Below are 25,391 nucleotides of genomic sequence, written 5' to 3' on the forward strand. Positions count from 1 at the left end.
ATCCTGCTCCCCAGCACAGCTCCCAGCCCTCGCCAGCGGTGCCCGTGCAGCCGGTGGGTGCCTGTGGCACAGCCACCCTGTACATCATGTTGACAGCAGAAATTACATCCTGAGCTTCTGCTTTACACCCTGCTCTGTCAGAGCTGCCCACAGCCCAGTGAGCAGGACAAATTGAACAGCATCCTGCCCGTGTCAATATTTATTTCATTTTGCAAACGCAGCCTGACGCAGGGGAAGGCCGGCAGGGGGAGGGGGAGGGGGGAACACACAGGCAGGCAACAGCACACAAAGATAGCATTACCCAACCCCTCCCACTCCTGCAGCTATTGCCTCCTACAGCTGCAGGCTCAGAGCCCAGGGAGGGCTGATCCCAGCCAGGGGCCAGGTGAGTGCCCTGTCAGCACATGCAGTGCTCCCTGTGCCTGCAGCAGTGCTGGAAGGAAGGATGGCCACAGCAGTGCTGGAAGGATGGCCACAGCAGTGCTGGAAGGATGGCCACAGCAGTGCTGGAAGGGTGGCCACAGCAGTGCTGGAAGGAAGGATGGCCACAGCAGTGCTGGAAGGATGGCCACAGCAGTGCTGGAAGGGTGGCCACAGCAGTGCTGGAAGGGTGGCCACAGCAGTGCTGGAAGGATGGCCACAGCAGTGCTGGAAGGATGGCCACAGCAGTGCTGGAAGGGTGGCCACAGCAGTGCTGGAAGGGTGGCCACAGCAGTGCTGGAAGGATGGCCACAGCAGTGCTGGAAGGAAGGATGGCCACAGCAGTGCTGGAAGGGTGGCCACAGCAGTGCTGGAAGGGTGGCCACAGCAGTGCTGGAAGGGTGGCCACAGCAGTGCTGCTCCTCTGAGACAAGCCCTCACAATTAGCAGCAAATGCAGAGCTCCCCATCAGCCACAAAGGATGCAGCAGAGCAGAAGAAGACTGATGGCTGAACTCAGTCTTAAAGGTCTCTTCCGACCAAAACAATTCTCTGGTTCAGTGAGAGTCCTCCCTCCCCATCCCCCAGCCTGCTGCCTCAGCTAAGGCAGGCCTGGAGGTCCTGCCTGGGCTCCTTGGCACTCCTTGGCAGGGCTGCACAGGCTGCCTGCATGAGCAGCAGGACTGCTCCAGCTCCTTGGCACTCCTTGGCAGAGCTGCACAGGCTGCCTGCATGAGCACCAGGACTGCTCCAGCTCCTTGGTACTCCTTGGCAGAGCTGCACAGGCTGCCTGCATGAGCACCAGGACTGCTCCAGCTCCTTGGTACTCCTTGGCAGAGCTGCACAGGCTGCCTGCATGAGCACCAGGACTGCTCCAGCTCCTTGGCACTCCTTGGCAGGGCTGCACAGGCTGCCTGCATGAGCAGCAGGACTGCTCCAGCTCCTTGGCACTCCTTGGCAGGGCTGCACAGGCTGCCTGCATGAGCACCAGGACTGCTCCAGCTCCTTGGCACTGCTCCAGCTCCTTGGCACTCCTTGGCAGAGCTGCACAGGCTGCCTGCATGAGCACCAGGACTGCTCCAGCTCCTTGGTACTCCTTGGCAGAGCTGCACAGGCTGCCTGCATGAGCACCAGGACTGCTCCAGCTCCTTGGTACTCCTTGGCAGAGCTGCACAGGCTGCCTGCATGAGCAGCAGGACTGCTCCAGCTCCTTGGCACTCCTTGGCAGGGCTGCACAGGCTGCCTGCATGAGCACCAGGACTGCTCCAGCTCCTTGGCACTGCTCCAGCTCCTTGGCACTCCTTGGCAGAGCTGCACAGGCTGCCTGCATGAGCACCAGAACTGCTCCAGCTCCTTGGCACTCCTTGGCAGAGCTGCACAGGCTGCCTGCATGAGCACCAGAACTGCTCCAGCTCCTTGGCACTCCTTGGCAGGGCTGCACAGGCTGCCTGCATGAGCACCAGAACTGCTCCAACTGCTCAAAATCACAGCAAGGATGCTCCAAAAATTGCTGAGGAGTAAGGCAAGAGGAAGCCACTGCTTGTGCCACCCTTGGGAAGGCAGAGCCACAGAACAGACAGGAGCTCCCTAAAGCTTGGGCCCTCTCCTGCTCTTCCTTGGCATACCCACACCCCAAAGAACATGAGGAAATGGAGGCTGCAGGAGGAAGCTCTCTGCTGAGAGGCAATAGGTCAGTCCTGATGCCATGGTCCTGGGCATGCCCTCAGTGCTCAGTTAGCTACCTGCAAATGAGTTCAAACTGGGAGCCAGACAACCCAACAAAGACAAGGAAGGAGCAGAGAGCAGCACAACAGGGACAGGATGCAGCTGCTTCCAGCATTCAGGTGCAGGACCCCAACCTCACAGCTTCCGGATAGGTGCTCCTCGTGCTTCCCAAAAGCAGAGCACGCACTGCCACAGGGGGCTGGGGGAGAGCTGTGGCGTGCCTGCATCCCAAGGTCTGCCTGCTTGGTCTGGAACAGGTATCTCACTGAAGTCATGAGGAGGCCACATGGTTCCAACGCTGTTCCCTCAGCTTCAGCACCAAGGGTAGCAACTCCACAGGGAGAGCGGAGAGAGGAGCCCGGGGAGAGGCACGGGGCGAGTTGGAGATAGATGGAGAGCACAGGCACAGCCTTCTCAGCGGCCTGCTTCCAACAGGCAGCAGCTTCGGACACAACCCAGGACAGGAGTGTGAGGGACAAAAGCTGCAGCTAGGCTCCCCAGAGAGCAACCACACCTGCTTTGCTCTCTGAGCAGCAAGAAGAGCACAGCTTCACACCAGCTCCTTCCCCAGACATGCAAGTCTGTCTAGAGACCCCCTTCAAACTGTGGGGCACGCACCCAGTACCAGCCAGGCCCCTCCATGCCCTGCCCAGCACCTCCCAACCCCGGTGTGCCTTCACCTGAGAGCTCAGAGGGTGGGCAGCAGGAGCAGAACCGGGCATGTGCCAGCTGTGCCAGCCACAAGGAACAGCTGAGGCCATGTGCAAGCACAGCAGCAGCGCTGGGCACCAGGCTGGTGCCAGCCCAGAGCCTGCAGCCACGGGGAGCCCATCTGCCTCAGCTGAGCATGTGGGCAGCCTTGCTGGGAGGTGGGGCAGCAAAAAGCCTTAGCAGCAATGCTTCTCTGGCACTGCCCAGAGTGCAGCACACGGTGTGGAACCACCTCTGCCTCTGTCAAACAGAATTCAGAGCCTCTTCATCCTCCCCTTCCTGGGGCAAGGAGCAGGCTGCCAGCAGCGGCGCCGCGGGGACTGTGCCAGCAGGGCTCCTGCAAAGCTTGGAGATGCTTCATCACCTCCAGGCCCAGGGCTAAGGCAGGAGCTCAGGCTCTCTGGAGCTCACTTTCTCTACTGGCTATTGTAAAACAAGAAGAGGCAAAGATATTTGTTTTGTCTTTTATGAACTTCCTGAAACCCAGAGCTGAGGAAGGAGGCAGCCTTGCCAGACAAGAAACTCCAGGCTAGGCCACAGGGCAAGTGCATCCCACATCCCACCCTGCCTCTGGCAATGCTCCTGCACCTTGGACCAAGGCACCATGGCCAAGCACCCACCTGTATCCCCTTAGCTCCTCACAGCTCCTTGCTAGCACCCAGGAGGCACTTTACTATCACCCCTTTGGGCTGGGCAGTGGGAGAATCAGGGCATCCAGCACTCAGCCCTACAGGGAATGCTCTGCAGACTTTAACTAGGGACCAGCACCACAGCCTGGCTGCTGCCCCCATTCCCTCTGCCCACTGCAGCACCCACAGCCACCAAGGATAAGTGGAAGATGTCAGTATGCATTGCTAAGGTGAGAGCATGGTGTGGGATGTGCCCTCACACCAGGACAGTTCATACAATCACAGAACTGTCAGGGTTGGAAGGGACCTCAAGGCTCAGCCAGTTCCAACCCCCCTGCCATGGGCAGGGACACCTCACACCACAGCAGGTTGCTCACAGCCACCTCCAGCCTGGCTGCAAACACCTCCAGGCAGGAGGCTTCCACCACCTCCCTGGGCAACCTGTGCCAGGCTCTCACCACCCTCCTGGGCAACAACTTCTTCCTCACATCCAGCTGCACTGCAAGTCCTTACTGCCCAGCAGGGCCCAGCAGTGATGTGGCTTTTAAAGGCCAAATGTTCAGAGAAAAGTCAAGAGGGACAATGTCAGAGTCCTGTGGTGCCACAGAGAGCAGCTGCAAGCTAGACAGGTCTGGGGCACTGCAAGCTCTGGAACCCCCACAGCAGCCCTCTGCTGAGGTAGAGCCTGCAGAAGGCACACACTCTGATCCCCTGTCCTCTGCAGCATCTCAGCACATCTTGCCAGGCAAGTGAGAGGTGGCTTAGAGAGGCTGCTCTGGAAGGCACACAGCAGCTCTGCAGGCACAAAGGCTGGAGGGAAGGGGCCAGGGGATTCAAATCTGCAGAGGCTTCTGAAAGAGGATATTTAAATTGCTTTTATTATTTACTTAGGCAGTGACAGTCTTGTGTAAGCACAGTTAATGGATGAAATCCCCCAAGAGCAGCTCTGCCCTGTGCAAAGCAACATTTGATAGCAATCTGCCTTTCAGCAAGTCTTCAGCCCTGCCACAGAGCACAGGGGGCAGGCAGAAGATGATAGCAATCAGGATCTCTCCCTAATGTCACCCCAGCCCCAGCTGAGAGCTGTGCAGAAGGCTCATTGTACTCAGGAAAAGTTCAGGCATGCTTGTCCTGGAAGTATCTCTCTGGGCTTCCTCTGTTTCCTCCCCAGCCAGGGACTTCTTCCTCTGTTTTCTTCTTGGGTGACCTTGCACAGAGTCCAGGTCAAGTTCATAGAACCACAGAATCAGAATCATAGAATCAATAAGGTTGGAAAAGACCTCAGAGATCATCAAGTCCAAGCTATCACCCAACACCTCCTGACAACTAAACCATGGCCCCAAGTGCCCCATCCAATCCTCTCTTGAACACCTCCAGGAACAGGGACTCCACCACCTCCCTGGGCAGCACATTCCAATGGCCAATTTCTCTTGCTGGGAAGAACTTTCTCCTCACCTCCATCATCCAACATCCCCTGGCACAGCTTGAGACTGTGTCCTCTTGTTCTGGTGCTGCTTGCCTGGGAGAAGAGACCAATCCCTACCTGGCTACAAACTCCCTTCAGGTAGCTGTAGAGAGCAAGAAGGTCTCCCCTGAGCCTCCTCTTCTCCAGGCTAAGCAACCCCAGCTCCCTCAGCCTCTCCTCACAGGGCTGTGCTCCAGACCCCTCCCCAGCCTCATTGCCCTTCTCTGGACATGTTCAAGTGTCTCAATGTCCTTCTTAAATTAAGGAGCTAGAACTGGACACAGGACTCAAGGTGTGGCCTAACCAGTGCTGAGCACAGGACACTGTTTCTGCTGGCCACACTGTTTCTGATACAGGCCAGGATGCCATTGGCCTTCTTGGCCCCCTGGGCACACTGCTGGCTCATGTTCAGCCAGCTGTCAACCACTACCCCCAGCAATATCTACCTACACAATGCTGTCTGACTAAACATCCATTTTCTCCCTCTTTTTTTCCCTTTTAAGTTGCTCTAAGTTTAATTCTCGTGGCCTTTGATGCTGCCTTGAGAGCACCAGAACAAGAGGACACAGTCTCAAGCTGCGCCAGGGGGAGTTTAGGCTGGAGGTGAGGAGAAAGTTCTTCCCTGAGAGAGTTGTTAGCCATTGGAATGTGCTGCCCAGGGAGGTGGTGGAGTCCCCATCCCTGGAGGTGTTCCAGAGGGGGCTGGATGTGGCACTTGGGGCCATGGTTTAGTCAGGAGGTCTGTGCTGATGGGTTGGACCTGATGATCTTTGAGGTCTCTTCCAACCTTGGTGATTCTGTGAGGGAAGAGTGCAGCAGCTGTTAGAGGAGGAGCCAGCCACAACCTTCTGACTTCTCCTGCTCAGTTATTTTCTGCCACCAGCCACCACTGGGGAGGCCCAGAGTGAGGTAAAGCTCTCAGACAAACACATTTTGGAGAAGGCAAAACGAAATGCATTAAGGTATTCTCAAAGTTCAGGAGACTTTGGGTTTGGTTGTTGTTTTTTTTTTCTTCTTCTTCCCCTCCTCCAAATCTTCTTTGGTCCAAGTTTCAAAGGCATTTTAATTGCAAGGGAAATCTCAAAGGCTGCCTTGGGGAAGAGGTTTCACAGCCATAACGGTCTCGCTCTGCAGCGATTCTCTCCCAAATATGGAATTTTCATGCCTTGTCTACGTGAACACAATACTTTTAATTTGCTTTTAAAAACAGAGGAGGCAGGAGCAAAGGCAGCTGCATACATACAGACGAGATTTCCCCCCCGTCTGGGCCTGGGAGAAGCCACCCCCGAGTCGGGAAGGAGCTCTGCGCCCGGCGTGGCTGCAGGTGAGGGGGCAGCTGGTGGTCACAGCAAGCTGCACCGGCACAGGCAGCACACATCTACAGCATCCCTGGACAAGGAGCCAACTGACCACGGCTCTCAGGAGGCTCTAACCAAGCAGGGCAATCAGCCTCTGTGACAAAGCTCTGTCCTAGCTGAGCGTGCAAAAGCCCTGCCTCTAAGTGCCGAGGAGACCAGTCAGGTGGAAAGGAGAGAGCACAGCCCCAGAGAGGATTGCTGCCTGTGGCCAGGGCATCCAGCACTCAGCCCTAACCCTAACCCTAACCCTGCCCTGCTTGAGGCCTGCTTGGCCCCAGAGACAGCAGCCACTGCTCTGCTATGCCACTTAGGATTTCCCTTTCCTCTCGCCCTCCAAGCCCTTGTGCACATCAGGTCCCCTCCTGCCATTCAGCAGAGGGACCCCAAGTGCCTGTGTGGTGCATCCCTTGCACAGCAGCCCTGCCTAGCCCCATCCAGTCCCTCCTGCTCCTTGGACATTCTCACTGCTCCCCTCAGCATCCTGCTTGCACTGCAGGTATGTGCAGAACACTCAGCACTGCTTGAAACAAGCAGCAGCAGCAGAGGTTGCCCTCCTGCTTCCCCGAGGGGAGGACTCCCTAGCCTCACAAACCTGTCAGCTCCAGAGGCAGAAGCCTTGGAGACCTGGCCCACAACCAGCAGGCTCTGACCTCTTCACCCCTCTCTGGTGATTCCATGCAGTGCTCCAGCCTGGGTAAGCAGCAGCTTGGGGCACACCCAGCAAGCACTGGCACAGCTGGACAGACAGACACACAGCACACCCCCTGCAGTGCAGGCTCCTGCTGCCACCCCACCCTGCCCCATGCATCAGGAGTGCTTCCATCTCTGACCCAATGGGAGAGAGGGGGCTGCTTCCAAGGGGTGATGAAGGGATCCCAGGTGAGTCACTCCTTGCCGTGACCCTGACTGCCTGAAGTGCTGAAAAGCAATCCAGGGCACTCAGCACTCAGACCTAAGGCACAGCCTTGGCACATGGAAGCTGCACTCTAAGCACCACCTGTGCTGGGACCCACCAACTGCTTCAGCAGAGGAAGGAAACACCTCGGATCTCAAGGGCTTGTGAGCAGCATCATTAAGAGAGGGCAGCAGAATCAGAGATCTCAGCAGCTGAGGGGGGACAAAAAATGAGACACAAATACCCCAGGCAAACGAAAGAGAGAGGCCCCAGTGCCAAGAGCCCAAATCTGATCTAAAAACTGAAAGGGAATGAAAACTCATCCAGAAATTACTTGGCAGGGAATGACAAGGGACCCCAGGTAGGAAGCCAAATCCATAAATGGCAGGAGATTATCTTGGGGAAGGTTATTGTAAGAAACTTCTGAAGAGCTAGCCTGAGCCAGGGGGCTGGCCAAACAGCAGCTGCAAGGTAGTGCCAAACTGGCATTAACACCCAGCTGAAGCTAAAAACCAGCACACAAAGGAGACTGTCTGCTGCTGGGCAAGAGGACAGGGTGACATTGCTGCTCCTCCCATGCCTGCCTGCAGCAAGGGACACTGATCCAGCCACCAGGCTTCCTGCACATCCTTGCCACGGACTTGGCATCCCCAGCAGAGAGCAACAGAGACCTTTGCCCCCCTCCTCCCCCCCAGACCAAGGGTGAGGTGTGGTGGCTATGGGGAAGCCATCTGTAGCCATTGCAGCATCTCTGTCACAGCTGCTGGGGTGGGCTGAGTGCCTCAGGCTGTGGAGGGAAGCTCCCTTGCTCAGAGCAGGTCTTTGGTTTTAGGACTGGGACAGATAGCTGCATCTGAAAGGCAGAAGTTGCATTACCAACAGCCTTGCATCTGTGCCCTGCTGTCTCACTGGGAGCCAGAAATGCTGCACACAGCAGGGCAGAGAACCCCCACAAACCACCAGCACCACAGCTGATCCCCGTGGCACAGTCCAGGAACCAACATCTCTCCTCCTTGCCTCCTGCTGCCACTGCTTTGGGCCCCAGAAACCAGCAGAAGTGACAAGAAAGGAAAGCAGCAAGCCCCAGACAGCCCAGGGCAGGGCTGGCAGAACCAGAGCTGAAAGCCCAGAGAGCAGGGGGCATCTGGATAGGAGCTATAAAAGGAGGCTAAAAATCCCAACCAGACTTTGACAGATGTGGAGGAAACTGGGTTCTTGTCAACAGAGGTTTGGCAGGTGCCTGATTTATCCTCCAGCCCTGAGTGATGAAGTGGAAGATTGAAGGTGTTCACACCTTTTTTTTTCCCCCTCTTTTCTGTCTGCAGCTTTCCACTTCTGCTGAAAATCTCCCCAAATTCCCACAGAGAATAACAAGTGGGTGTTCAGCTGAGCCAGAAGAGTTCAAAGCAACTTCCCTCAGCTTGCTGCCCAGAATTCAAGGTCAGCTCAGGCTCAGTTGGGTAAATAAAGCACCGGGCAGGCAGCAACTGCTGCTGCTCACTCTTCTTCCCTACACATTTTAATCCTCCTGGCAATTTTGTCCCTGGAAACCTCTCAGTCCTCACAGGGGCAGGCATGTGGCCCCTCTTTACAGGATGTATGAGGCCAAGGACATCTCATCCTGTGGCAGCACAGCATCATTTTGAGGCTAAGACCAAGGCAGCATGAGATCACTGACACTGAAGTGGGGAGGTTATAGAACCATAGAATCATAGAATCAATCAGGTTGGAAAAAGCCTCAGAGATCATCAAGTCCAACCTATTATCTCATAACTCATGACAACCAAACCATGGCTCCAAGTGCCACATCCAATCCTCTCTTGAACACCTCCAGGGACAGTGACTCCACCACCTCCCTGGGCAGCACAATCCAATGACCAATTACTCTTTCTGGGAAGAACTTGCTCCTCACCTCCAGCCCAAACCTCCCCCAGCACAGCTTGAGACTGTGTCCTCTTGTTCTGGTGCTGCTTGCCTGGGAGAAGAGCCCAACCCCCACCTGGCTACAGCCTCCCTTCAGGGAGTTGTAAAGAGCAAGAAGGTCTCCCCTGGGCCTCCTCTTCTCCAGGCTAAGCAACCCCAGCTCCCTCAGCCTCTCCTCCCAGGGCTGTGCTCCAGACCCCTCCCCAGCCTCATTGCCCTTCTCTGGACACCTTCAAGTATCGAGAGGGAGGACAAGAGAGCAGTGAGAAGCAAGGCAGGTGCTGGGGGAGCTGCAGCACGTCTCACACCTGCAGCTTTGGCAGTGTTTGCTGGTGTAACAGGACAAGCAAGCCGTGCACAGCCCAGACTAGAAGCGGGCACTAACTTCCTGCTGCAGGTACCTTGGGTCTAAAGCAGCCTGAAGAGGCTTCCCTGGCACTCAGAGCAAGGTCTGCAGCAATGAGCAGCTGTGAAGGAGGTGGGAGAATGAGAGCAATTAGTCTCTAGCTCCAATTTCAGCCTAGGCTTTCACTCTGAAGTGTTCAAGCCAGGTTTGTAGGTGTGCTGTGCTTGTCGCCGTGGGTGTCTTGCGCTGGAGTTTGCTGGAGCTGAGGCAGCCTCAGTTCTCTCGCTCCAAAGCGAGGACCTTGATTGATGAAGTTGCTTTACCCTGTGAGATGAGTGGGAAGGAGCCTCTCATTCCAACCCCCATCTGCAGCCACCTCGCTCCCCCAGGTACACGTAGCCTCTGGTGTCAGATATGCTTGATGATAGCTATGGTCTCACCAGACTGGCAAGAGTGGCAAAGCCGTGGCAGGAATGGTTTCTGCATGGGGAGGCCTGACTGCAAGAGAGTCACAGCACTGCCAGCAGCACCCTGAGGTGGCTGGTGCCCAGATGTCTGACCAAAGAGCCTGGCAGGGCAGAGGGCTGGGAAGGTGCCAGTGCTGGTGCTGCTGCACTGTGACTGCTGCCACATGAACACAGCGGAGAGCCTGCATGGAGGGCACAAGGCTTGCACACATGACAGCTGATGTCTGTCTGTGTGTCTGTCTGTGTGTCTGTCTGTGTGTCTGTGGAATGTGGCAGGTGGACATGGAGGGGAAACCTCCAGGTGCCACTGAGGGACAGGAGGGCAGCAGTGTGTGAGTGCTCAGCTGTGCATGGCACAGAGCAGCTGCTGTGTGTGAAGAGGTTGTGCAGGTGGCATGACATCCACCCTGGAAACGTGGCCAGGCAGCATGGAGCCAGGCCTGGCACTGATGCCCCACGTTGCTTAGTCAGTGCTTGTGCAGACAGGCAGGGGCAGGAGTGGCAGTGCAGCTGGCTGGGTGCTTTGGGAAGCTGCCCTCTTGGTCTGGACACAATATGGAAGTGTTCCTGAGCTGCCCCTGCTCTGAGCAGCTGAGGCTGTTTAGCAACCTCACAGGGGGCTGTGTGGAGCACAGTCCAGCTCCCTTTCTGTAGGGGGCAGATGAATTTCTAGTTCAGGATCATCCTCCTTCCCCCTCCTAGTTAGAACAGATGAGAGGAGACTGTTTCTGCAAACAGATGAAGGTGTGCTGGGTTCATGAGTGGCTCTGCCTGAGGGTCCTGGAAGAGCTCTGGTGGAAGCTCACAGTGTTGGTGCAGGGAGATGTGGATGCTGCTCCCAGATGCTCCCTGAGTGCAACCTGCCCTTGGCCACAGGTCTCATCTCTTTACCCTTAGTGCCTTGTGGGTGGCTTGAAGCTTTCTCCAAAGCCCTTTCTTATTGGTTAGCTTTAAAGGCACCTGGGTGGTGAGTCCTTGAGCAAAAGCTTTTCTCCTAGCCCATGGCTGTAGAACTGAGATGCCAGGAAAATTTCAGCTGGGAAGGCTAGCAGCAGAAGCTGGACAGCCAGCAGCTCTCCCTGTCAGCTGCTGGCACAGGCAGGACTGGTGTGGCCTGGCCCTGTGCAGGCAGCAGCAGCTGTGCAGTGCTGGGGATGCTACCTGCACATCTCCCACCAGCAGCAGCGGCAGTGTGGTGAGCTGGTACCTCAGCACTAAAGCATCTGGGTCTCAGAGCTCCTGCTGGAGCAAATGTCCATTGTGGTGAGAGCTCTGCAGCTTGCTGCCCTCCTTTCTAGGGTGCCTGCTCTGGCAGGAGCTGTGGGGTTGGGCTCTGCTGCGAGGCACCTGGGGCCGGGCAGGGTGGGAGGTACTGACCCAGGTTGCATGGGTGGTGCAGGGGGGCACAGAGCTCTGCTGTCACACTGGCACTGACACCCTCACCTTTTGCAGGCTCCTGGAGATGCTGCCAGCTGCCCTGCTCCTCCCTGCCTGAGCCAGCACAGGATGGAAGCGGCCAGCATCAGCTGGGCACAGAACCCTTCGTCAGCTGCTGAGACCTCATCCCCCTGCAGATGGGAGTTACAAATGTGAACCACACGTGTGGCACAGGGCCCTGCGCTGCCAGACCTCTCACACCGAAGCCCAGGGCCACCACAGGACAGGCAGACGTTGGCCACAGCAGCTCCTCCTCTTACCTCCTCTGAAACCATCGGTGGAAGTTTCTCTTTGCTCGCTGTGGGTGCCAGCTGTGGGTGCCAGCTGTGGGTGCCCGTGCCCTGTGCCCCACTGTGGGGCTGCCGCCGAGGTGGGCAGCAGGCTGTGCGTGACCCTGCTCCCTGCTGTGACTTTGCTCCCTGGTGAGACTCTACTCCCTGCTGTGACCCCTCTCCCTGGCCAGACCTGTGGCAGCTGAGCTGGGACCTGTGTGGCTCTGCCCCAGGGACAAATGCCAGCTGCCAGACTCTTCTCTGGAGAGCCAGGAGCAGCCTGTGAGGCAGCAGCACCGATCACTCCTGCGCCGAGAGCGGGTGGCCCGGGATGCCTGTTGGCACAGATGTGACTCCAGCCCACTGGGACTGCAGAGGACAGCATGCAGCAGGGATGGAGCTGCTCTGCACTGGCTGCTGAGCCCCACGCTGCTGCTGCTGCTGCTGTGGACTTTCCCCTTCTCTTCTCCTAGAGGATGCTGGTTGCCTGTCCAACAGCTACTGCTCATGCAGCCTCCTAGAGAACGATGGCAAAGGGTCTGCAGGGCTTCTCACGGACCATGCTGCTGCTGCTCTGTGCCATCCAGGAGCTGGGCACCTGGGCCACGCACACTGCAGTGGAGGGCCCTGGCCTGGGGCAGCCAGGGGACCCTGCGCTGCTGGCCGGCGGGCGAGTGAAGCGTGGCTGGGTCTGGAATCAGTTCTTTGTGGTGGAGGAGTACACAGGCACCGAGCCACTCTATGTGGGGAAGGTAAGGCCACGCTGTGCCCCGTGGGGCTGAGCCAGCCAGCAGCACAGCCGAGGCTGGGGGGTGGAGAGAGAGAGGACCTGCATGAAGATTGCTCCTGAGCACCGGGGTAGAGTCTGGGGTGGCAGGAGCCCTGCTGGGAACATCAATATGCTGCCAGGGACTGCAGGGCAGGTGCACACCATAACTCCTGTCTGTGTTCTTCCAGTTGTGCTCTTGGTGCCCATGGTGTTTGGGGTGGGTGTAAGCAGGGGTGCAGCTCTGGGTGTGCTGGAGGAGGTGAGGAAGGCTCTGTGCCATCCCTAGGAGGATCTGCTGTGCTGGTACTGATGTGCAGATCAGGCACCACTCCTGGTGTTCTGAGGTTGAACAAGCACTTTACCATGGGGTTGTTGGGCTCTGTCCTTTCCTGGGAGCTGTGGAGAAGCTGCCTTGTGGTTCCCAGCTGTGTTATTTGTGCAGTGCTGAAGGCAGCCAGAGACCAGCCAGAGGAGTGTTGTGCAAGGCAGCTAGAGCTGCACCGGTGGGGCATGGGCTGTCCTCAAAGGAAAATGCCCAAGAGCTCCTGCAGCAGGGCTGTCTCATGGCCTTGCCTTTCTGGTCATGAGTCTGGAGAAGGCTGGAAAATGGGCTTCTTGGCTAGGGTCCAGCTGGGATTTCAGTGGTGATTTGTGTCCGTTTCAGCAGACACTCGAAGCTGCACTTCGCCGCCACCGTGCTCAGTGCAGTTACAGCTAATTCACAGCTCCCTTGGGAAGCCACTGGAAGCATCAGGCCCTGTCAAACTCCAGGGGTAGCCTAGCAACCACCTTGTCTCCAAAATGAACTCAAGAACCTACAACTAACCCATTTTACAGCCCCTTTCCACATCATTCACTGCACCACCCACCCTGCTCCACACAAGCAGCCAGCCTGCGCTGAAAGCCATCCCATGAACAGCGCCTCGGAGGGCTGCGGGCAGCCCAGGGCTGGGCTTTTCCCTGGGGCTGGGAGAAGCTGGGGTGCCCTGGGGTATCTGCCTGGAGCAGCCAGGGCTGGGGTGACCCCCTGGCTTCCCAGGGCAGGGTGTCAGCCCCCCTGGCACAGCCTGGGGCGGGGGGGGGGGGGATCCGTGAGCCTTCCCTCCCGGGCAGCCGCAGTTCCCTGCCGTGCGGCCGGGGCTGGCCCTCCACGGACGCCTCCTGCACACCTCCGTGAGCCTTCCGAGGGGGCTGAGAGAGCTTCCATGAAATCTGGGTTCTCCAGTTAATCCTCCTTCTGAACTGTAATTTCCCCTGAGGCTGCTGTCAGTTTGATGTGGATTTCTTGGGTAGTTTTTTTCTTTTTAAATAGAATTATGGGGTCAGCACTAGTAACAAACTTCTGCATGTGGACAGATCTATTTTAGATAGAGGAGGGGATTAAAGGGGGGGGGGGAAGAGCAGATTTAATTAAGTTGCTAATATTTAAAGAAAATTGATGAAGTCTAGCTTTGTGAGTTGGAGCAAACAGAGTGTGCCTTCATGGGGGGGGGCAGGGGGGGCTAGTTTTCATTTGCTTTTCTTTCTTTTCCAGCCCCAGAGTGCTTTGTGTGTGTGTGTGTGTGTATCTGGGCTTTGTTTAATCACTTCTAACGAGGAATGTGCACTTCTGCTCACATTTAATTTCGATTTCATTGTTGGCAAGTAATTAATGGCTTTGTAAAATTGCTGGTGGTAGCCCTTTTAGGACAAGGAAAGGCTTTTCCTGATTAACTGAGCAGATCAGCTTTTGGTCCATCCTCTGGGTGGCTCTGGCTGCTGGGGACACCCTTGTCCTTGGCTGGAGGAGCAGAGCCGCGGGGCCCCTCTGCTCCTCTGCGGATGGGGGGAGCTGGGGGAGGTAGAGTGAGGCTGGCGTGGGTCTGTGCCGTGCCAGCCCTGCCCATCTTTGCTCTCCTGCTGTGCCCAGTGGTGACAGCGGTGCTCCAGGGACCCTCCAGGGGGAGGGAGAACTGAACTTGCTCTCACCACCACACCACTGTGGTGGCAGGAAGAGGCAAGGCAGGAGAGAGCATCCCTGGGATGTGGCCTGAGCCTGTGGCATCTCCCCTCCAGTGTCTGTAGTTTGTCATCCAGCCCTCCCCCATGAGTTGTTGTTTAGCCAAGCAGCACAGATTTAGCTCTTCTAATCTTCCCTTGTAAATCAGGCTCTACAGCCCCTTGAGCCCAGGCTCCATTTTTCTTCCTAGCATTCCAGTTGCAGGGATGCTGGTGTCTGCTCCAAGCCATCAGCAATGAGCAAATCTGTGAAGAGGATGTTCTGAGAGCGCAGCGTGACGCTGAGAAGAGGTGCTTGGTGGTTTATCTCTGCCCTAATTATTAATCATGAGCCAGGTGTTCAGCAGAACAACTCAAGTTTCTGTTACCTGCACTGTGCAAACCAGCTGCACCTCTTCATGCTGAAAGGGCTGAGCTCTAAAGCAGTGAACCTTGGGGAGAGGATCAGGAAGCGGAGGGGGCAGTGAGCTCTGCAGCAGCCAGCGGGGAGGGCTGGGGCAGCATCATCAGGGGAGGATCAGAGAATTGTTAGGGTTGGAAGGGACCTCAAGGATCAGCCAGTTCCAACCCCTCACACCTCACACTACAGCAGGATGCTCACAGCCACATCCAGCCTGGCTGCAAAAACCTCCAGGGATGAGACTTCCACCACCTCCCTGGGCAACCTGTGCCAGGCTCTCACCACCCTCCTGGGGAAGAATTTCTTCCTAGCATCCAATCTGAATCTACCCATTTCTAGTTTTGTTCCATTCCCCCCAGTCCTATCACTCCCTGACACCCTCAAAAGTCCCTCTTCAGCTTTCTTGTAGTCCCCTTCAGATACTGAAAGGCCACAATCAGTTCTCCTTGAAGCCTTCTCTTCTCCAGACTGAACAGCCCCAGCCCTCTCAGTCTGTCCTGCAGAGCATCCCTGCAGGCATTTTCCAAGGGGTGCTGCCCCAGCAGGTCGGTGGTGAAGCCAACCAAGCACTGCTGGGCTCGTAGCCCTGTTTGCTGGCTGAGTGAAGGCCTCCTCCTCAGGCAAGCCTTGGGAGATGTTTCCACTCGGGCAGTAATCTGTGAACGCTGTGTAAAATGCATCGAATTGTCTGAGGCATGGGCCCCTCACCCATGAAATAAAGATATAAACTGTATCCAACAAGACAAATATAATGAAGCCAGCATAAAAAAAGAGGCAGCTGTGGTATAAATTCTTGCTGGTGGAGCTGTATGTCTGCAAGGTGGATTATAGAAGTGCAGTTTGGAAGATTGAATGGCCCATAAACATTTTCATATTTCATTAGCCCATTAATGGATGGCCTTTTTTTCCCCCTATTTTTTTTTCCTCTTGGACACACACACACACACACATGACTTTGCTGATTCTAAGCAGAAATTGCAGGAAGCTAATGAAAGCAGCTGATGAAACCTTTCTTGGGGCCTGTCCTGTTCTGGGCTGTCCCAATTGGTGCCCATGCTGCTCTCTGTCAAGATGCATTTTGCCTGTCCAGTTGCTGTTAATAGATCTCCCATAAGTGGCTGGATTGTAGAAACATCATAACTCAGTTTAATGCCACCAATAAAATTATCTCTGGACATCTGACCTGGATTCCAGTCAGCTCCTGGTCCATGGGGACCTGCTGTTTACCCTTTCTTTTCCTGATTTCAAACATTGTCTCAATTAGAAAATGAGGGGGAGATTGGCTGCAGAGGCATCTTCCCCAGCATGTGTTACTCATCCTGAGCATGGGGCCTGACTGGCCTCCTTCCCCTGCAGGCTTTGCTCAGGTGGGGGCCCTGAATGTGATGGGCTGGGCTGACCACCCCTAATTACCTTGCCATGTAAACCCACACCAGCTGCGCAGTGAGTGTGGGAGCTCACAGGCTGAGGGACTCTGTAGCGTGGGCTGCTCAGAAAATGGATGGACAGATGCTGGTGGTGAGCTGCCTTTGCACCCTGGTCTGCTCTGCAGCTTGGAGGGGGGTGATCCCACACTGCCAGGGTCCTGGGGTGTGTCGTGGGGGGTTTGTTTCTGGAGTGCTGTTGAGTTGTCCTTCCCTTTCCCTCATTGTCTAACTTCACAGCAGTGGGGGTTGTCCCTTGGTTGGTGATGTGGGTGGGTACTGGTGGCGTTTGTGATCTGCTGAGCATATGGTGGCCCAGGCAGAGCTGAAGTTCTGGTTTATTGGGCCTTCCACCCTGCACAAGCATTGTTTGGCAGTGCTCTGTGCCACCCTGCTCCAGCAGCAGCAGAGGGAACAGATGGGTGGCATGCAGGGACCACGGGCACCTTGTGCAGGGGCTCCACACCCAGACAATCCCAGCCGCGGCGGGGGACAAGCATGGCCCCAGCCTGCTCCTACCCTCTCCCTCTGTCCCTGGCAGATCCACTCGGACTCGGACGAGGGGGACGGCTCCATCAAGTACACGATCTCCGGGGAGGGCGCCGGGACCATCTTCCTCATCGATGAGATCACAGGGGACATCCACGCCACCGAGCGCCTGGACCGGGAGCAGAAAACCTTCTACACGCTGCGGGCGCAGGCCCGCGACCGGCAGACGGACCAGCTGCTGGAGCCCGAGTCCGAGTTCATCATCAAGGTGCAGGACATCAACGACAGCGAGCCGCGGTTCCTCGAGGGGCCCTACATCGGCAGCGTGGCCGAGCTCTCCCCCGTCGGTAGGTCTGGGTGGGAGGCGCCGGGCTGGGAAACCCTGGGTCTGCCGCACCCTGCAGCACCACCCGCAAGCAAATCCCAGGGATTCCAGCTGAGAGCGTAGCTAGGGAGCCGAAAGGGAAAAGGAAATAAGGTGGCTTAAGGAAAACAAGTGAACAAATCCCCGGCGCTGATTGCCAGCCCGTGCTGAGCGCTCAGCCCTAAGCCGTGCCCTGAAGACAGCTCCTGGTGGTGCCAGCTGCCTGCTTGTGCCTTCACCCTGGCTCTGCACAGCCCCCTCGCTCACAAATGCTGGGGGGTGGGGAGGGGATGACTAAGCCCTTGCAGTGCTGAGGGGCTCGTGGCTGCTGGTGCTCAGATCAGGCAGAGTTGGTGGTGGTGGTCCTCCTCCTCTGGCTGCCTCAGTGCTGCTTTGCTGCTCCAGAGCCCTGTGGCTGGCCAGGCATCCCCTCATGCAACCCCACACTGCACTGCTGAGCCCCTCTCACTGGCTGTCAGGAATTGTTGGCTGAGACTGGGGAATTCATGGGCCCTGTGACAGAAGTGTCACTTTGCCTTCTTACTGTCAGCCTGCCCATCCCCTTGCTACCAGACATCCTTCGGGTCACTGGTGCCCAGCCTCACTGAGGGCTAGGCAGGGACAAGCGGCACAGCTGTGAGTCCATCCCCCAAGATGCTGGAGCAGGGCAGTGAGCTTTGCAGGAGGGGTACAGGGGGGTGATACTTCTGGTACAGGGAGATGATACATGGGCTCAGTATTGTTGCTGGCTGATGGTAGGGTGCCCACGCTGCTGAGCACAGCCCAGGCAGAGTGAGTGCCCTGTGTCACTGCCCAGAGCCACGCTGCTTCCACCCACGTTGGGCTCTCTCCGTTGCCTGGCCGGAGTGTGCAGCAGCCTGAGTGTGCCAGCGTGTGCTGCAGGCAGGGAGCCATCAATCACTGCTCTCCAAAAGGCTGCAGGTAGAAGAGAGCCTGCAAAAGACTGACTGGCATCAGAGATAAGGCAGGTCCCCAGCACTGAGTCAGCAAGGGGGAGAGTGACAGTGCCAAGAAGGCAGTGAGCTCTGAGGTGGGGAGCCCCTGGGGCTGGGGAGCAGGGCTGAGCAGCACTGGGGGGGGCGGTCAGCAGAGCAGGAGAGCCGAGCCACTGGGTCCAGAGGTGCTCCTGCAGCGGAGATGCATCCTGTGAGGCGAGCGCAGGGGATGGTGCTTACGTCTGTGCTGCCTCAGGACAGAGCTCTGCCTCTCCGTGGTTGATGTGCAGCATATTGGGAGGCTTCATGGCCTCCAGCAGCTACACATGTGCCAGAGCTGCCCACACCAGAGGAGCTGCTGCTGCCTGGATGTCTGCTGTGGAATGCAGAACAGGCTGTGCCGAGGCACCTCAGGCTCTCCTTCCTCTTCCATGTACCTGTGCAATCCTTTCCCGAGTCGGAGTGACCCTTTGAACTGCAGCCCTGAGCTCCTGAGCAGGAGCAGACGGGCAGCCGAGTAGGAGGCATCCTGTTCCCGAAGGGAAGAGGGGAGTTAAATCAATTTATTTTGCTTGAGCAACATTTACAAAGGAAGGAATTCTCGACTCTGAGCGTTAGACAAGGATCCCGGCTCCTTTGAAAAGCACTGACAATTACGAGCCGCCTGATCAGGCTGATGGGAACAAGGCATATCAAAGGAGACAGTTTCTATGCGGATTTGGAGATCAGAGGGAGAAAGAAACATGGTTTCACAACATGAAAGGAGGCGATTCCTGCAAATTAAAACACTCAGAACTTTAAAAGAGCGGGGCTGTGAAGGGCGTGGGCTGTGCTCCCGAGCTGCGCGCCCAGGAGGGGAGCTGGAGCCAAGAGCCTGCTGCTCTTTTCCCAGGCGGGTGCCTGCCTGCTTGTGGCAGCCTCGGAGCTAGGCTGCAGCCTGGCCACCGCAGGGAGCCCATGGCCTGCTGCTCCGTGGCAGCCTCACCCTGCGGATGGCTCAGCTGACAGCGCAGGGAGAGCCTCACACTGCAGCCTCAGGTGGTACTGCCACATGGGCCCTCACGGGGTGAAGGCAGAGCTGGAGGGGACCCACGTGTGGCTGCCGCAAGTCCCCAGCTCCCTCTCTGTTCTCCCTTGGCTTCCCAGGGCTTTGCTCAGGTGCAGGCAGCACGGGGGACAGGGTGAACACATCCTGTGAAAGTGTAAACAAGCAAGCCTGAGAAGTTTTTGTCTCAGCCCTCTGGGGCTCAGCAGCTGCCCTGCTCCTCCGCTGTGGTCCTGGTGTGGGCACAGAGGGAGATGGGGCTCATGGACCTGTCATGTGAGGTTCAGCCCCAGCCACTATAGGAAGGGTTGAGGGTGCAGGACATGGGATGCTGCCTGGGACAGTTCAGGACTTTCTTGTGGGGGAGTGCCCCTTTTGTGGCAGGGAGGCCAGGTGCAGCTGCGGCCATGGCTCTTTTTGTGGCTGGTAGCACTGTTTGCTGTCTCTGAGCTGGACAGGTCATCCCCCCCTAGACCTGGAAGGTGTTCATGTGAGAGTGAATGCAGATCATGGCTTGCTGCCTTCCTGAGTGTGGATGGAGATGCTCCTCTGTGCTGGCCAAGCAGAGGCAGGAAGGCTGAGCAGCTTGAGGAGAGCTTGGGCTGCTCATGAATACATCAAAATCAGTGCCTAGGGATCTGCTGGTGAATATGCCTGGTCCTGGCTCCATGGGGGTACAGCTATGCTCTCTGCCAGGGAAGGGGCTGGCATGGAGCTGTTCATTCCCTGTCTCTGCTGCTTTGGCATGGAGCTGTTCACTCCCTGTCTCTGCTGCTTTGGCATGGAGCTGTTCACTCCCTGTCTCTGCTGCTTTGGCATGGAGCTGTTCATTCCCTGTCTCTGCTGCTTTGACAGCCTCTGCTCTGTGCCCCAGACGGAGAAGTGAAAGGCAACTTCCTCCTTCCTCCTCTCAGGCTCCTGCCTTCCCAGACCTCGCCTGGGGCTGTCCGGGTGGGTGGCTTTTCCTCTCACAGCAGCTATTAGCTGCAGCTCTTCATTCCCTGCCAAAAGCACAGTCCCAGCTCCCAGAAGTGGGCACCTTCCTGGGGCATAAAGAGGAATAAAACAAATACGGTCAGATCCGCTCCGTGACAGCAGGAGCAGATCAAAGGACATTATTTGCATAATGAAGGAGTACTAATTGGGAGGCAAAGTCATTTGATTTCTCAGTGTCTAAGAGGGAATAACAAATGAGAGAGAGCTGCACAAGCTCACAGAGTAGCTGGGTTTGCAGCACACCTGCCCCTTGCTCTGGCCTGGGGCTGGGGCAGCATTTTGGTGGCGACAGCAATGTGCTGCTTGAAAATGGAAGTCTGAGGGTGGGCCAAAGGCCACTTGTTCCAGGGTCTTGTCTTGACAGTGGCCTAAGTGGATGCCTGAGGAGGAGGAGGGACAGCACATCATGCTCCTCTTAATACTCCCCCAGCCAGCAACCAGTTTCAGCTTGGGGATTTCTCCAGCTGGTCTCTGTGAGTGTAGTGAACTTCAGGGTCTGTCTTCCGTGGGCTCATCCAGACTGGCTGCAAACCTCTGCAGAGGGAAGTGGGTTGCTGCTCCAATCTGATGGATCAAAACTGTCAGGTGCAAGATGGTTGGGAAGGTAAGGTCAGAATCTGGGATCTGTAAAGGGGCAGAGGTTTGTGCTTGGAGCCTGGGAACTGCAGGAGCTTCAGCTTATAACAGATGCTAAAATTAGCATCTGGTCCCTTGATGGAGTCCCTGGGGTCTGCTTAACGCTGGTCTGCTGCACACAGGCATGAGCACAAATCCAGCACAGTGTCTCCTGCAAGACAACCTTGTTGCTCGCACAGAGTGGGTGTTGCAGCCCAGAGCTCACCTCTGGGCTGTTTGGGGAGCATGCAGAGCCTGGGGTGAGGGACACGCTGGGAAACATGCATCTTCCCACCAGGACATCACTCTTCCCTGGGTGCCTTCTGCTCTCCTTATTTCTCTGTGTAGCACCAAGTCCAGATTAGAGACGATTTGGCTGCACAGACAGAAACGTGGGGTCAAGCCCTGGCTCTGGCACAAAGCTGGCTGAATGCAGAAGTGATTATTGTGGAGAGAAATTGTTTAATCTCCCAGCTGGAAGCAGAGAAAAATAACATGCAGCCAGAAGACTTGCAGGCAGTGAGCTCTTCTCCTGGGTAGGAAGTGCTCAAAGCACTTGCTGGGCCCCTGCCTGCTGGTCCTCAGTGAGACCACCCCTTCCATGCAGCACTGTCGGTCATGGTGCAGCCTCCAAGGCCTCTGCCCTGAGCACCTGCAGTGCTCTCTCATCCTGTCAGCATGTGCTAAGCCCCTCAGGGAAGCTCTGCCCCCTTAATGCTTTGGTTTGCTCCCCAAGACACCTCATTTGCCTGCTTGGGGCCATGGGCTGGGAGGCCTTGTGCAATGGGTTTCTCTGGCCAGCCACCCCAAAGGATGTTTCCACAGCTGTGTTTTTGAGTGATTCCACCCTAGGCAGGTCAGCTCCCTCAGGCTGGTCCTGCAGGGTGTGAGGGCTCTGCAGTGAATCTCCTCTGGGTTGGATTTGGCTTTCTACCAAGTCAGGATGTTCCTGAGATTGCAAAAGAAGCTCAATTCTGCTCCAGTAATTTTTAAGCTCCTCTAGTTTATTTTCTTCCCCCTGGTGCCCTGCCTGCTTGCTTCTGGGGTGCATCAGCCACTGCATGTGTTGGGGCAGGATGAAAGCTGTAAGCCAGGCTGTTTATAAAATCTCAGCTGCCCTCCCAGCAGCCAGGGCCCTGTGATGGGAGTGCTGCACTCTGGCATCAGTCCAGGGTGTGTGGCTTTGCATGACAAAGCACTCCTCAGGGGCCTTTCTAGTCTGCAGGGCTGAAATGACCATGTGCTGTCCTGGAGCAAGCCAGGTCTGCACAGGGAAGGTGCTCTAAGACTGAGGAGTTGTTCTCTGAGCTCGGGCTGAGCTGGAGGTGCAGCTGGCAGCCCCAGAGCTGGTCTGGAGAGTGGCTGGAGGCTCTGACCTCCAGCAGGTGAAGAGGTGAAGACTGCTGCGAGGAGGAGCTGTCAGATTCATCAGGTCTTGGCTTTTGCTGTTGCCTGTTTACCTCTTGCAGGCCTGGAGCCTGGCTGTGCTGCTGTCTCTGGGGCAGTGCCAGGTCCTGCCAGCTTGCTTGTGGATTCTGAGCAGGGCATCTTTGCTCTTGGATGTGTTTGGAGCTTGGCTAAATGTCACTGGAGTGAGTGGCACACACTGAGTGGTCTGAGGCCATCAGCCTCACATGGCACCTCCCAGGATCACTGACCCTGTCCCAGAGACTCTAGGTCCTGTGGGGGTGGTGGTGACAGATGCCAGGACACGTCTGCAATGGTATTCCAGAGGTGCTCTGCAGAGCCTTATCCATCCAGACCAAGACAGTTGGGGCTGAGCAGCTCAGGGCAGCCTTGAGCAGCTTGTGCTGCAGTGGGGGGCAGCTGTGCTGGGCTGCTCTGTGCCCATGGCTGCAGCAGGAAATGGCTCCCATGGCATCACCAGGCACTGTTGGGAGCTGGGTGCCAGCAGCCCCTCTCGGTGCTGCCAGTGCCAGCTGGGCACAGCACAGCAGACAGGGTTAATCTCCATGGCCTGCCAGAGTCAAGGGCTGGCTCATGTCCCTGGCAGGTCTCCAGGGTGGCTCAGGATGCTGAGTGGGGACAGCCCAGGCAGGGCCCTTGGAGGATGGCCGGCAGCCAGGGGCTGCATTGCCTCCCGCAGCCAGCCCTGGGTGGGCACAGATCTCCTTCCCACTGGGCCTGGGCACTGATGCAGTGTTGCAATGTTGAGGTGAGCACGAGTGTGGCTGTGTGTGATGGGGATGGAGCAGCAGGTGGGTGCTGGCACCAAGGGAATGTATCTGGGGAGAAGCTGCATGAGATGCAGAGCCTGCTGCAAACTTTCAGTGGCTAGCCCCAGTGTAATGGTCACTGGGCTGGCACCTGTGGGATGCCAGCACTGAGGTGGCACAGAGGGTTGTGGGGTTGTCCTGAGGACACCTGCTCTGCCTGCATGCAGTCCTGACACAGGTTGTACTGCACACAGGGGCAGGCAAGCAGATAACTCTGATGGGCTCCCTTCACCCCTGAGGTGCCAGGGCAAGGGCAGGTGGCTCTTGGAGTGTGGGATGTCTGTGCAGGCTCAGCATGTTCTGCCTGTGGTGCTGATGGGTGCAGGAGTGGGTGCCACTGTGGCACTGGATGTGGGCTTTCAGCCTGCTTGCTGCCAGGCTGGGAAGAGCATCTAACAGAGCCTCCCTGCTGCAGCTTGGAGAGGGATGCTTGGAGACCTCGGTGTGTGAGCTTGCCTTATCTGATCCCTTCTCAGCTTTCTGATCAGAGGCTTCCCAAGGGAACATCCCAGGGTGCCCAAGGGGCTGTGCAGTGCAGGTGCTGACGTGGGGGTGGTCTGCCTTAGCTCAGTCCTGGAGGAAGAGCTGTGTGAGGGCAGCAGGGGCAGGAGGAGGTGGGACAGACCCTTCCAGGGAAATGCAGGGCTTGTGTTTCTTAAGCAGTTGTTTGGAAGGCAGGGAGCTGCTGTGGCTGTGCCTGGCAGGGGTGCACCACAACTTCACTGGGGACAGCAAAGCATCAATAAGTTGACTCAAACTAGCTTGTTGCTGAAGAGCAATGAGGGGGATTCTTCTGTTATCAGCAGAGCTGCAGCCTGGGAGAATGAAAAGCAACCATGGTAACTGCTCATTTTCTTCAGGGAACAACCTTTCCAGCAGATGAGAATTGAACTGGACTGGGGGAGCCTGTGCATGCCAGCTGCTCACTGCAGCATCGCTATCTCCACTGCCTCATCTCCTGCCTGAGTCCCGGCCAGGCTGGTGCAGAAGCATCCTGGCTGCCCGGCTTGCCTGCAAGCTGTGGGCTTGTAGTCCCCTGACAAGGGAGGAGGGAAGGCACCAGGGTCTGAAGCTCCTTGTCCTCCATTTGGATGGCTCCAGCTCCATTTCTCCCTGCTGTGTCATGGGAACAAAGGCTGCTTCTGATTTGTCTGCGCCTCTGGTCCTCGCAGCTCTCCTTCCTCAGAGGTGTCCGTGGGTAGGATCAGGTTTCTCCTGCTTCCTCCCTCTCTTGTCTCTAGATCTCAGCCCCTTTGCTCCCAGCTGCAATTCTCATGTCCTGGGTCCTGCTTTTGTCAAATTGAACATGATGTCAAATTAAAGCCATCACAGGGACAGTTGGAGTGAAGCACCCAGTTTAATGAGGCACTGTTGAAAATCAATAACTTAATTGCAGACATTTGATGGACTTTTATCCTATTTATAGTCCTCCTGCCTTGCTACGTGTGGAGCATGAGGATGTGGTGCTGTGTCTGGCTCTGGGCAAGTGAAAGCTTCTCCTCTCCCATGGCTGTCACCCCTGTGCAGGTCTGCTGCAGAGATGTGGTGCTGCAGGGTGGACCAGGCCCTGGCAGGGAGGTCCCTCTGCAGGCTGGAGGTTACCAGGTTGCTCATCGCTGGCAGGAAAGGGGCAGCTAACGGTGATAAAGTCTCCTCCCCAGCTCCTCCTCAGGTGGTCCAGCAGAGGTCTGCTGGAAGAAAAGGCCTCAGTTGTTCAGCCCTGTGATCTGGAGCAGGTGTCCAGTCTAGACAGCAGCCCCGAGACAGCCCAAGGCCCTGTCCCTCCTGCTGCTCTGCAGGACAGAAGGGCATTTGGGGTCCTGGCTCTCAGGCTTTTGTGGGCAGGCAGTGCTGCATTTGCCCCCAGCTGTTCTCTTGTTCACCACCATGTGCAAGTGATGAGTGCTGGCCTCTGCTTTCATGTTCCTCCAGTCCCTGGCCCTGAGGTTTCTGTTGCTTCTCTCTCCTCCTCCATGACTTTTTGTTCTCCCTCTCGTCCCCGCTGCAGGCACCTCAGTGATGCAGGTGATGGCATCTGACGCCGACGACCCCACCTATGGGAGCAGTGCCCGGGTAGTCTACAGCGTGCTGGAGGGGGAGCAGCACTTCACCGTGGACAGCAAAACAGGTGAGCAGCACCCAGCGGGGCCGGGGCACGGGGAGAGCAGCCGCTGCTGTGTGCCCGGCGCCGTGTGCCCTGTGCCCGGTGCCCGCTCGGTGTGCTGCTGGATGCCAGCAGGTCTGTGCCCCCACGCTGGCTGTTGATGTTGTGCCGTGGCTGCTGTGCCGTGTTGCTGGGTGTGGAGAGGAAGCTCGGCAGCCCTGCAGGCTGCTGCCCGACTGCAGGCAGGCAGCAGCATGGAGCAAGCCTGGCAGCTGCCAGCCCAGCGTGTCCTGCTTCGGCTGGCACTGACCAGGGCCCCTCTGTGCTCGCTGCACAGGACACCTCAA

General features: G+C 57.0%; 1 protein-coding gene across 2 annotated transcripts in view; it reads left to right on the forward strand.

The window, feature by feature from the left end:
- The window catches only part of CDH22 (cadherin 22), a 77,016-nt gene that overhangs the window by 17,691 nt on the left and 33,934 nt on the right, over positions 1-25,391 (forward strand). For both annotated transcript variants that reach the window (XM_068150148.1, XM_068150149.1), the window contains exons 2-4: positions 11,391-12,399; positions 16,780-17,074; positions 24,949-25,068. In XM_068150148.1, the coding sequence (XP_068006249.1) occupies positions 12,175-12,399; positions 16,780-17,074; positions 24,949-25,068 (640 nt within the window). In that variant the 5' untranslated portion in view covers positions 11,391-12,174. The remainder of the gene's footprint in view (positions 1-11,390; positions 12,400-16,779; positions 17,075-24,948; positions 25,069-25,391) is intronic.

Source organism: Melanerpes formicivorus, unplaced genomic scaffold (genome assembly GCF_026170545.1).
Source record: "Melanerpes formicivorus ecotype bairdi unplaced genomic scaffold, bMelFor1.0.p_v2 SCAF_19, whole genome shotgun sequence".
Taxonomy (NCBI): Eukaryota; Metazoa; Chordata; class Aves; order Piciformes; family Picidae; genus Melanerpes; species Melanerpes formicivorus.